Raw genomic sequence first — 12,730 nt, 5'->3', positions numbered from 1 at the left:
TGCCCTGTCAGTAAGGGTTTTGAGATAAATACTTTTTTAACTACTTATTGCGTAACAGCTGATTACTACCAATTCTCTCTTTCACACATCAGATACCTGCCCAGCAAGATTGCAGCCCCGTCCACATCACACGAGTAGTGAAAGCCTCGCTCGAAGAATGGGTTGTGCAGCTGTTGAACTGGACATCAAAGCGTGCTGATATGAATATAACCTTTGGCGACCGTTTGGGGAACCTTGAAGAGCTATCTAGCTAATCTTAACCATAGCACCAGTCAGGAAAGAGGGGGACCTGTGCGAGTGACCCAGATACCCTGGCTCTTTGTATGAATTTACCTCGCGCATGGCTGTAATAAGGACCGAAGCTGTGTACATGACATCATAGGGGTCAACCGGTGGTGTCCAAGGGCACAACGTGACCGATACTCTCACCACCTTGCGCCACTTCAGTCCAGTCGTGGTTCCCGCAGTGTTGCCACACGTCCTCTGGAGTTTTCACCGCCACGTGTGAAGTGATCATAATGACTGAACTGGGTGCAAGATTTAGTAGTTTTGCCGAGTTTGACAGAGAATTCCACGTTTTTCAAGTAAGAAGCAATACTTTTTCGTTAGCAAAGCCATGAAAACGGTCGCGGCCGTCAAAGTGCGCCGAAGTGCTGACCTGGAACGGCTGGACACTAAACTGAAGTATGCAAATGCTACCTATGTCTGCAATCTGCAAGCATGGTGGAAACAGAGGTGTAGTGGGACTGGATTTCTACTTCAACAATGGCAACTGTCAAGAGTCAGTTAGCCGTCTATTTTTTGTCATTTTTATGCCCAGAATGAAAATCAAGTGAATTTCTTTCATCTGCAACACGATGAAAAACAGCCATCCAGCGAAAGTAATCGTTGCAGCACGCCATGCAAGGCAAGAACTTAAAACCACAATGCACGACATGGATCACAATTATGAAGTCCCTCGCTTGCACTTGTGATATCATGTGATATCTATATACTTGTGATATCATGCATTATGAGGACCTCAGCAAGGAGGAAGACGTCGTCACTGTTCTGATGTACTCTGTTGCCGCGCAAGCTCTTGCAGTACACGCGTGTACAGCACAGAAAAGGTGGTGACGGATGCATTGCTGATGGGTTCAGCCTTGCTTTCGATCGTGGGAAGTGGCTGGACATGCAAGCTGCCTTCTACCTCAGCTGGATCTGGTGCCAAGTTCGATAACTGTGCCGGACACCAGGCCTAGGAGTGCGATTTCAGCAGCTGACCGTTTGGCCATGACAACCAGGTAAGCCGTGTTGCTGGAAAAATGGTGAAGTGTATTCGGATGTACAGCGTGTAAGGGACAGTATTTTAGCTCTGACCATGTCGCAAGAGAATGCTTATAATTCAATAAGCATTTCACAAGTTTATGCTGCATAGCAGTGAGCATTGTTTTCATTGTAAACAATCAAGCATAAAGAGTTCATCTATGGAGTGTAAATCAATTTCACAGTTAAGTGAGTATCTGATGTGGGGACGCCTTCGTCCCCTGCGTTCGCTTTCCCGCATCGCACACCCCACTGTTAGCTCCTCCGAAACGCGCTCTTCTCAGTTTTGGTTACTTTAACTAACAGGGGAGGGCGCTCGCGTCGTAGCGACACCAGCGCCACGGATGGCGTGTTTTGCCGCTCGCGCGTGGGGGAACGCTCGCTCTCTTCTCCCTGGGACAGGGAAGCACGCGGACGTTTCCGCGCGCCGGTCCGCTCTTCGCCGCGGGCGTCTTGTGGTTGGAACTTGCTCCCGCCACCCCGTCCCGTCGGGCCTCGGATCTTCCCTTTGCCCTACCGTGGGCAAACGTTCGCTCGTAGCCGTGCTGGTGAGTCGGACATCCTAGATTCCTCAGTGTATTTTGTTGCTAGCTGGCTGGCGTTATTGTTGCTATAGCAATAAATGCCTTGTTTGTGTCAGCCAGTTTGTCGTTCCTTTGTTCCCGCAGAGCAAGGCCCGCCGTGGTCGGCGTGCGCTCGGTAGCGTACGCGACCACGGGGTGGGGTCCGCGCGGCTTTGAACCATGTCAGCCGCGCTTAAACGGGGAGAACGTGTTTATCTCCCCCTTTAAACCCCACACTATCCTGTTCAACCTTTTATGTCATTGCTTTGGCAGGTTCCTGGGCATGAGTCAAAGCCTGAGGGAGTTGTCTTACAACTTCTTGGTGGCAAGGTCCACCGCACGCTGTCTTGTGGCAACAGTCTGCCAGGCACTGTGGGATGTGCTAAAGCCACTCTATCTAAGGCATCCACAAGTGGCAGACGAGTGGCTAAAAGTAAGCTTCATTATACTAATTATGTTATTGCTGGTGTGCTCTGCAGGCAAAGGTTGTTACTGGACATGGTGTTCCAGAATACTTCACAGGGACAATGAATGAGTGACCAACGCAATTCAGCTTGATATATGGAAGTATATCTGTTAAAATTTATTCGGCAGATTGCAGAAGACTTTGAAGAAAAATGGCAGATGACGCACTGTGTTGGGGCCATAGACTGCAAGCATGTTTTGATTGAATGCCCTGCAAACTCAAATGCAGATAGGAACTACAAAGCCTCATTCAGCAAGTCATTGCTTGCTGTCTGCGATGCGCATTAAGGCTGCACTGCGAGTGCAAATGCGCAAAGCAAAATGCTCGCGTCGCTTGGATATGAGTTTGCGTTTTGTCCGAGTGTGGAAGCTCTCAGCGCAACAAATCGAAGGCATGTTTTTTTCCTTGGCTGGGCGAGCAGCATGTACATCAGCAGCATGGTGACACCTAAAGCCTATTTAAACACTGGAACTGTGCCCACCGGGCTCCTTTTGCGCTGTTTCGTGGTTTGTCGGCATCTATCGTGAGCGCGTCCTTCCGAAGCATGTCTGCCATCCGAGAGGACCCGAAGTTCGCCGAGATGGGCCGCATCACAGAGGACGACGAGGTCCAGGAAGCGTTCGTTAGAACATTCAAACTGGCGCCGCAGTCGTCGGTAGTGCGACCCCAGCCCTCCGCAGCCTCCATGGGCCGGCCGGCCACATCGGAATACTGGGGAGTCTGCGGACAGCTAGGATTTAATGACCAACGGCCCAACTGTGACGGCGAGGTCGTAACCTACTATCGCCCTTCAACTAAAGGGAAGCGGGCCCAGTTTCGCTGCAAACGATGCCGGAAGCAGCTCTCTCAACTACACGTGGAGGGGACTCTGCAAGCTTCTTTGCTAACAAAGATCGTTTGGGTCGCCCTAACGTGAAATTGTCAAGGGGACAAGTGCTGTACCTGACGTTTTGCATGGCAAAAGGGATGCCGATGTGTGTCGCCATGGAAATGCAGGGTGGCGATATAGGCATGGACGCTTGCACAGACTGGAGCAACTACGTCCGGGAGGTGTGCTGCAAGGAGCTCCAGCGAGCGCCTCCGATGGGTGGCCCGGGTGAAGAAGTTCAGGTAGACGAATGCCTGATTTGAGGTAGGAGAAAATATAACCGCGGCCGGCTTATGGCCGGCGACAACGTGCCGCCTCATCGCCAGAACAACTACGGCGGCGGCGTCGACCGAGGGCCATGGATTTTCGGCATGATTTCCGTGGCCACAAAGGAGCTGCGGCTATTCAAAGCAGACAGAAGAGACGCGGCGACCCTCGGCAGCATCATCGCTGCCAGCGTCCTCCCAGGGACCACCATCTGCAGCGATGAGTGGGCCGCTTACCGGTGTGTGCCAGGACTCGTCGACGGCGACGGTGTCTCCATGGGCCTGTCCCACAAGACCGTGAACCACTCGACGAACTTTGTGGACCCCGCAACCGGCACCCACACGCAGCACATCGAGGGTTGCTGGCAGAAAGTTAAGGCCGAGCTCATAAGGAGTGGGCGCAAGCTCACTCCGCAACTCATCGACTCTTACCTCGGGTCGTTGTGGTGGCAGTCACTGAATGGAAGGCAGCGCTGCAGCGACCCCTTCTTGCGACTCGTGGAGGCCATCGCACGGCACTACCCTATGTGAAGTGGGAACTGATCCAACTCAAAGCTAACAAGAAGCTTGTGAAGGAGCGTCTTGAAGAAGATAGCAACAAGGTGGTGACACTAAAGGACCTTTCTACAGCTGCAAAGTGCAATAGCCAAGCTCCCCGAAACAACCTCCAAGCCACAGTCACAATGTTCCAGAATGAGTACCATGCCTCTGTCCGTCTTCTGACTGATCAGAGAGATGAACTGAGGGCAATTTATTTTCAAGATAAAGGCATGAAGAAGTCCTTTGAAATCTACCCCGAGATCATATTCATTGATGCCACATACAAATTACTGGAGACTAGGATGGCCTGCTTTGTAGTAATTATTGAAGATGGCAATGGTCAAAGTGAGGTTGTAGCCGTTGGCCTTTTTGCCACAGAAGATGGTGACACACTGGAATGGTTTTTCAAGACATTCAAAGAGCTGAACAAAAACTTGGAATCTATTAGGGTCACTATGTCAGACAAAGACCTTAAGGAGCGGCAAGCTGTTGCAAAATTATTTCCCCAATCTTCACAACATATATGTGCCTTCCATACGCTTCAAACCTTTAGGAGGGAGATAAGCACACAAAAACTTAAAATATCAAGGCTGGTTCAGGAAACAGCCCTCGATCTACTTCAGCGCATGGTCTATGCAGAGAGTGAAGAGGAATATGCCCGCTTGTATCAGACACTTATATTGTCTTCGCCCTCACCTGTAACTGACTACTTCAACTCAAATTGGCATCCCATTCATGAGGAATGGATCATGGGCATCAAGTGGTCATGTGGAAATTTTATGAATGCAACGAACAATGGAAATAGAAAAGCTTGAAGGAATTCTACAGACAGATGAAGATGAACCTGATGTTTTTGGCCAACTGATAGCAAAAAGAATGCGAGCATGCCCAAAAAGTGTGCGGCCACAGATCGAAATAGATCTGCTCACTGCACTGACAAAGTACAGTGTAGAATAAATTAGAATTGTCGATACAAATGAGCCTTTCACGTTCTCTGATAACAAAAAAAAAAAAATACCTGAAAAACAATAACGGTCAGATCAACATTAATCTTTAAAAATAACTACTCTTCGCTGCTGCCATTGAATAAATAATTCATTCGTCGCAAATGCAAAACATTTTGTCGACATTTTATCGAGAATTGACAGACGCCGTTTCTAGCAACACTGAACTCCGCCTCTTGTGGTGCGGCACGGCGGCGGTGCGTCGGCGTTCCGCCGCGCCGCTGTAAGTCCGCAGCGCAAGTTCGCTCCATGTGGGTCGCCCTTAATAGGCGCTTCCTTGAATATACGAAATGCTGACCGTACGCCGAGCGCGGCGTGTCGCAAGTGCTGTGTTTTGGGACGTGGCAAGCTGTGTAACGTCGAACGATCGTTACCGTTCGCTAGAATATGCGCTCCGCCGGGCAGCAGACTTGCATGCCAAGTGCATGATTAATTTCGATACAGGCTTTCACGCCTACGCTGTTCCCGGTGTAAAAAATCGATGGAAAAATCTACGCGACACGTTCAGGAGGCTCTCTGTCACATTCACTCACTGACGCCTTTGTTAATATTAAGGCCTACCACAGGCTTGCATGACAGCAGAATATCGAACAGCGGAGAATAAGACACATGATCGATCTCGACGTCGTGAACGCAGCTTCGGTCATGCAGAAATGGCTGATATTTATCAACAGGTTGGGCCAGAACGCCCGCCCAGTTCACTTCGCCGGCATGCGGAGACTAGTCCTCGCAAAGTCTTGCTGAAAAATTGTAGCACCAAAACCCGCTGAAACAAACAAGGCGCCCCAAAGGAGGCCGAAAATGACACAATACCGTTGCAGCCATCGACGAGTCAGTCGCCTGACGTTCTCGGGCAGGCTGGGTCGCTTGCCAGGGCCGTAGAGTTGCCGGTCCACGTGCACCACAGCCGAGGCGGCTGAACGCGTCAATCCGTTTCATCAACGAACGTTCATCGTTTCGAGTGCCACATTCCTTGTCTGCAACTGTACAGCGTCGCTACTGAACGCCGGAACTCTATGCATGCACAATGCATTTTTGTAAGATGGCAAGAATGACAGCTGTCAGCAAGCTAATAACTCCTTATCACGACGAAAGGCCTCGAGGCCAAACAAGGACCTTTGTTACCCACCACAGTTTCCCCGTGGTCTCGTATGCATTTAGAGGCCTTTTGGCAGCGGAAGGTGAACCCTTACGGTGTCAAACTGGAATTAAACAGACGTCAAAAATGCGCATTCACAAATGATTACCATAAATTAATTAAGACACTACCATGGCACTACGCACTCCGAACGCTTCGAACCACCACCAAAACTTATACGGCCCAGTTACCAGTTGGCTGGTTTGATACGTACTTGGCCCGAACCGACTTGCAAAATAAGAAAAAAATCCTAAAACAAATTATTGTAATTAATTTTAATAACCTAAAATTGTTTGCAAAAAGTGGTTTAAATATTTTTAAGTTTTTTAGAATATTTTAATAACTTTGCAATACAGTAGTCAAAATTTAACTTTTACGTGGTGTCCTCTATCCTCGCCGAAAGGGCCAAACAAAAGTCGGAGAAGTCTCAGCGCACCTGGCGGCGCGTTCAAAGAAGCGTGTTTCAAACTACTCGTGCCCTAACGCAAACATTGGCCGTTTCTGACAGTGATTACAGCAGCAGCGGTAGAGCACTTGCCCTCGTGCTTTGCCTTCGCGAGCATCCGCGCGACGTCAGCAGCGTCAGCACTTGCTGCCGGGCCGTGCCCTTCCAACTGTCGCAGTCTCCTAGCCGACCTACGCTGCAGCTGCAATGAGCTCGACAGGCCCGGGGAACCGCGCTGTGTTGACGCACGCCGGCGCCAAACCGGCTGCAGGTGAGAGAACCCGCAATTCACGCTGTTTCAGTGCAGGAACGGTTAAAGTGCCTCATAGCAAGTGAGCACTTACAGAAAGACGGCATGCCTACGCGCTGCGCGTCCGGCGCCCCTGCCTCAGTCTGCCAGCTAGTTTTTACACGAGCATCTTGCATGGTGTGTCAGCTCATAAGGCCCCAATCTTTTTTTATCTCTTTCAACTGTTATTGACCTAACGTATAGCCACGGAGGTTCATTTGAAGTCGTTCTTTTTTAGGGGCTCGCTAATTTTTTGCTGGTCCTTAAGGGTAACGGAGTGGATTCCAAGAGAAAGCAAACGTAGCAGGGGGCGGCATAAAGTTAGGTGGGCGGATGAGATTAAGAAGTTTGCGGGGATACAGTGGCGGCAACTGACAACGGACAGGGTTAATTGGAGAGACATGGGGGAGGCCTTTGCCCTGCAGTGGGTGTAGTCAGGCTGATGATGATGATGATGAATTTTTTGCGAGAAACGCTCGTGCAGGGGCGGGTCCAAAACCTCTTCATTGATGCGATGTGTGGGCGGGTCGCTGACACCCAAATCCTGCAAAAATGTTTTGATACAATGAAAGTGATGCAATGATATTTTGTTCTGGATTTTAATGTGAAGTGTTTGTTACTCGTCTGTTATCGGAGTTGTTCCGCAGAAATTGTGTTGCCTACCGCAGGCCTTCTTTTTTCCTTTTTTTTTTCGTTTTCCCCCCACTCCTGCCCTGGCCACCATAAGGCGGCTGGCAGTATTGAGTAATAATAATAATAAAATAATAAATGGCCTTAAGGATGACACAATAGCGTTGATGAGTTAATGCTCGTATATGCGGAGTGGGTGAGGAAACAAAACGCGGGTTAATGACATCCTAGTCGAAATCAAGAGGAAGAAATGGGCTTTGGCAGGGCATGTAATGCGAAGGCAAGATAACCGCTGGTCCTTAAGCGTAACGGAGTGGATTCCAAGAGAAGGCGAACGTAGCAGGGGGCGGCAGAAAGTTAGGTGGGCGGATGAGATCAAGAAGTTTGCGGGGATACAGTGGCCGCAACTGGCGAAGGACAGGGTTAATTGGAGAGACGTGGGAGAGGCCTTTGCCCTGCTGTGGGTGTAGTCAGGTGGTGGCTGTCAGTCGCCCTACACCACCCTATTTATGGCTTACAATGCCAACAGTGGATTTTCTGCGTAATGGGGCGTTTAACACTATCGCATCAAAACAAGGACCAAGAATCCCCACAGAGCTCATTATTTACCCTACACGCCCATGACGTGTGGGCCTGAACGACATATTTTGTTCCTGAATTTTAGCATCGGTGTCTGGTGTCAACCACTTTACAGAAATAAAATGCCACTAGTGCAATGGCATGTGCGTAGTTTAACTTCAGACAGCACTAGTATATATGGCCGCATTTTAGTTCCGGTCACCCTTAGTACGCATTCTAAGTTAGCTATGGCTGTATCGTGGTCGGCAGGCAGCCCTTGCTAGGAAGCTTAACGTGCAAGCTTTCGTTGCATCTGCAGGATGTGCTAGAGAATTTGCCGCAGAATTTGCTGCGAATTGCTGCAAATTTTGATGTGGGTGAGTGACATTTTGGAAAAAAAGTGCAATTTCTTCTGTTTTCGTCTTGCTTGCGACTCAGATTTAATTTGTCAACAAGTTTTGCTTGCTGATTTCTGTATTTTCTCGACACTTGTCATGGCGACCTGTGAGCAATCATTCGGTCTGCAATAACCGGCAGCAAAAGAAACATGCAGTGGTGTAAATGTGCATGTATATGTTGTCCATTTTCTTTTTAGGTAGCCCTGTATCGATATACATTAAAGGGACAGTGAGGAGAGCACTATTAATATTTTTTTTATAGCAAAATCCGATAGTTCGGCATGTAATGGCTTTGTTGCCACTTGGCCGGCAGCGAAAGATGCATTTATTTCTAAGAAACTTGGATTCGAAGTTGAAAAGTTCGAAGTTTTTCCCGCCACTCTGATTCAAACTTGGGATTCTCCTATGACGACACAGGACTAAGTGATGTGAAACATGACGTGCACCTGACGTAACGCAGACTCCGTGATTTCTGGTGGCCAGCAGCAGCCGAAAAGAAAGCTACCGCCGGCCACACGTTGAAGGCATCTATTGCGGCCGTTGCTACAGTGGCTTCGCTTACGTTTGCCAGCGTTACGATGAATATCGTTCTCGAAGTCGCCAACGAAGTTCTCTCAAATAGACAGCTTTAGCATACCGTGTACCATGGCCGTGTACCTTGTTACCGCTAGCGGAATACCGGGAGCCAGCCTACTGCGGATGAGCAGGCGCTGATTGGTCCCGATGCTTCAGGCGCGCGCGTAGCTGCCGGGCACGTGGCGCCATCTGGCGCCGTCAAGGAGATTTGTGCATGCATTGGCTGCGCCTCAGTGATTTGTAGCTTCTCGTTTTCTTGTGTTTTGCTAGAACCATTGGTTCTAGCAACACTGTTTTGTCCTATGACGTCATCACGCTTGTACTTGCGAGTTTGGCCTGTGGCGGCGATACCTGTATTTTGGTTCTTGCTCTTTTCTACGTTACAAGAGCTTTGTTGTCAGTATGAGTGGCGTTTGTGTAATCAGGAGCTGGTATTCTGTCGATACAAGCCAACTTCAATTTCTCCTCAATATCCCTTTAAACATTTAAAGCTTGATTGCTAGAGAAATTATCAGTGTTGCTTGCTTCGCTTTAGTATGTTTGCCATTCTTTCCTGTCTAGTTGCCTCAGCAACTGTGTTAGCCTTTGTTCAGTGCCTTCCTCTTGTGTTGCTTCAGGGGCTGACGTCACATACACCAAGGCCAAGTCCCTGCTTAGCCAGGGAAGGCGCCAGGCACTGTCCAGCGTCAACAAGAACAACGCCTGCCCCACTGGTGTGAGTGCTGCTTCACGTACATGGGTTTCTTGTTTCATTTGCAGCATTCTTTTGTATGAACATCTTCACACCATGAATCAGAAGTTATCTGCTTGGTAGGCAGGGGGAGAAGACAACGGAATTCTTGGCAGCACAAAATGGAAAAGAGCAGGAGGGAAGCATCAGTCCACTATAGTTGGGTACAGCTCAAGAAGAAAGCGGATTTCCCCCTTCAAAGGACCCCCTTTGTTCTTTTTTTGAGTTGTTATTTTGTTTTTCCTTCTTTCTTCTTCGCTTCCATATCTATGGTACAGTCCAACCTCGTTATAACGAAGTCGCAATTTGCGCGGAAATTCGTTCGTTATATCCGATATTCGTTATAAAAGCATGCACTCAAATTCCGGCAGAAAAGGTCTGTTAAAAAACCCAAGTAAAGGCACTTTAGGATGGACAGCACAGGGTTGAAAAAATGCACTATTTTTTAATTTAACGCGTGGTATAAGCCTGTCAAACCTCGCCTTGCATCTCGTACTGGAAAGCAAGAGCGAACTCAAAAGTCGGGATGCTGGCCAGGTGCAAAAACTAATTTATTTAAAAAACGACGTAATCTTCGTTTGGCGGCACTTCACACTATTTGACAGGTTAAATTTTTCGACGAAATCAACACAGAGCAGTGCTTTCCCGATGTCAGCTGATTTGGCCACAGGTAGGTTCCCGAGGTACCCCCTCAACTTCGCGATCTTCACATGCATTGCTGTTTGTAGCATCATCTGTAGAAACCACCTGGTCAACAATTTCTTGGTCGGTCAGTTTGGGCGCCACAGCCACCAGACAAGACGTGGCAAACAATCCGACGGCGGTCATTAAATCGCTGCAGCCAGCCACTGCTTGCATAAAAGTCATTGTGGCCTCAGACGCAAGTCAGACTTCTCGCCTCCCTTTGAAGGACGGCACCAGACAGAGGCAGGTTAAGCGCTATAACGTCCTTGAACATGCAAACAAAGCATCTTCAACATCCTGGTGGTGACAAAGCCTTGCACTCTTGCTGTCATTCTTCACAACGCCTGCAGAGAGGACGTTTGCAACCTTCTGCCTTGCGCTCAAGATGGTTGATAGAGTGCTAGGCACGACACCGAAGTCCGCGGCAATGACTTTTCCTTACGCCCGCTGTCAACCGCCCTGAAGATCTTTATCTTCGTTTCAAGCGAAACTGCTGTAAGTTACGACGCGTTCCGCGATGGCGTCTACAGAATGGACTGCAGAGATCATAGAGATAGCGCGGAGATAGCGCGCGAGTCGGCAATCGTGCCGGCGGGGTGGCCGGGGAGCACGGGCGTTGGTTCGATCACGTGTCAGTCACATGCTACGCAGCCGTTGATGCTAGATTCATTCGCTCTCCCTAGATGGCGTGGCGTGCGGAAGCGCGGGTAATTCGAACACATCTTAGGTGCGGGCGATTCAAAAGACCAAAATTTAGCGTGTTTTGAAATTTTTTCCTCCTTGTTCGCGCATTTTGAGCGCTGTTAATACAGAACTGCTTCGTTATAACAGATATAGTGTCGAATTTTGAATTTTTCGTTTCGTTATACAGATAGAACTCCCATAGAAATAAAGCATGTCCAACCAAACTTTTCTTTCACTTCGTTATATCCGATAATTCGCTGTATCTGTGTTCGTTATAACGAGGTTCGACTGTATATATTCTGAGACCCCCTTTCAGCCAGTGGTGTCGGCCAATTCTCTTGACACTGCTAGTGTGGTAATGCAGGGATTGGCAGATGAAAGGGGACAGTCCCTCCCTGCATTGTCGCAGCACTCCCTGCATTGTCACGCTAGCAGGGTCATGAGAATAGGCAGACGCCATTGGCTGAAAGGGGTCCTTAGTTGTAGAAAAGCTGCTTCGTTCTTGAGTTGTATCCAAGTATAGTCAGTGTTTCGACCTCCCCCCCCCCCCCTCCCCCTGTGCAGGACTTGTCTTTGTCCGGGCAGGTCCCCTTGCTGAAACGTGAGCTTGTAGTCTTAGGCTTGCCTCCAGCCTTTGTTCATTTTGTGCTGTCAACACAGGTGTTGAGTGGCGCCCACTGTGCAAATCTTGTTGCAGCTGGGGAACCGAAATGGCTGCCACTGCTAGTATGGTGTATCCATAATTTGTGACTTCGGACAGCACATATGGCTGACTGTAGTGAGCAGTTGTGTTGTGGCAAATCATTTGGCCCTTCATTAGTTAAAGGTGCACTGAAGAGGAATCTGAACTTGTCTTTTTGCCGCGGGAACTCGATCTACACATTCCTAGCATTCTTAGAAACTGCGAATTATTGCCCTGTGTGGCCAATTTCCCTAATTCAATCGAATTAACGTCCGGCTCCCGCCCTTTTTTTTAAATTCTGCCTCGTACGGTGGGCGGAGTCGACCAACGCTTGGAGAGCCTTTCAGCCAGTCCCGCGGCGGCTTGCCACTCTGCCATCGGCGGAGTAATACGTAGTAGTCCGTAGAAGCAAATAGTCCGCACGTATTTTTATTTCTGCTAGCTTATTTGGCGGCTATATTATCTGCGAATGAAACTATTTATTCATGGAAACCTAAAAAACAAAATAAAGCGAAAGCAAAGCCTCAACGGAGCTGGCTGAAAGGAACTTCACGCGTTGGTCGACTCCGCCCATCGTACGAAGCAGAATTAAAAAAAGGCGGTAGCCGGACGTTAATTCGATTTAATTAGGGAAATCGGCCATACAGGGCAATAGGTTGCAGTTTCTAAGAATGCTCGGAACGTGTAGATCAAGTTCCCGCGGCAAAAAGACAAGTTCAGAATCCTCTTCAGTGCACCTTTAAGGGCCATGGGGCAGACCTGCCGAGGTATGAAATAAGCCGTAGATTCAGTCAGTTGCGCACATGGTGGCATGCCGTGTTCATTCATTTTGCCTGCTGTACAGTCAGCACGCCTGTCTAGAACGCTCGGGATGCTGCCCTGTTGGCCAAAGGAAGGGAAATTT

General features: G+C 48.9%; 1 protein-coding gene, 1 long non-coding RNA gene and 1 pseudogene across 4 annotated transcripts in view; 2 read left to right on the top strand and 1 right to left on the bottom strand.

Moving 5' to 3' along the window:
• The window catches only part of LOC149333182 (uncharacterized), a 70,563-nt gene extending 64,239 nt beyond the window's left edge, over nt 1–6,324 (bottom strand). For 2 of the 3 annotated variants that reach the window (XR_016285296.1, XR_016285294.1), the window contains exons 1-2: nt 6,142–6,324; nt 5,826–5,928 (exon numbers count right to left, since the gene is read on the bottom strand). This is a non-coding gene — a long non-coding RNA (uncharacterized LOC149333182). Of the gene's footprint in view, nt 1–5,825 lie in introns of all 3 variants that reach the window. The other variant, XR_016285295.1, reaches the window with a different exon arrangement.
• LOC149333183 (uncharacterized) lies at nt 2,765–3,999 on the top strand (annotated as a pseudogene).
• Nucleotides 6,325–6,576: 252 nt separating the features above from the next.
• LOC149333181 (uncharacterized) overlaps nt 6,577–12,730 on the top strand; it is a 30,858-nt gene continuing 24,704 nt past the window's right edge. The window contains exons 1-2 of the mRNA XM_089556000.1: nt 6,577–6,866; nt 9,664–9,761. Of these exons, the coding sequence (XP_089412126.1) occupies nt 6,803–6,866; nt 9,664–9,761 (162 nt within the window). The 5' untranslated portion in view covers nt 6,577–6,802. The remainder of the gene's footprint in view (nt 6,867–9,663; nt 9,762–12,730) is intronic.

This window comes from Amblyomma mixtum, chromosome 8 (assembly GCF_055824585.1).
Source record: "Amblyomma mixtum isolate Tamu chromosome 8, ASM5582458v1, whole genome shotgun sequence".
NCBI classification, from domain to species: Eukaryota; Metazoa; Arthropoda; class Arachnida; order Ixodida; family Ixodidae; genus Amblyomma; species Amblyomma mixtum.
The sequence above is the reverse complement of the archived record's forward strand: the minus strand, read 5'-3'. Positions and strand labels throughout refer to the sequence as shown.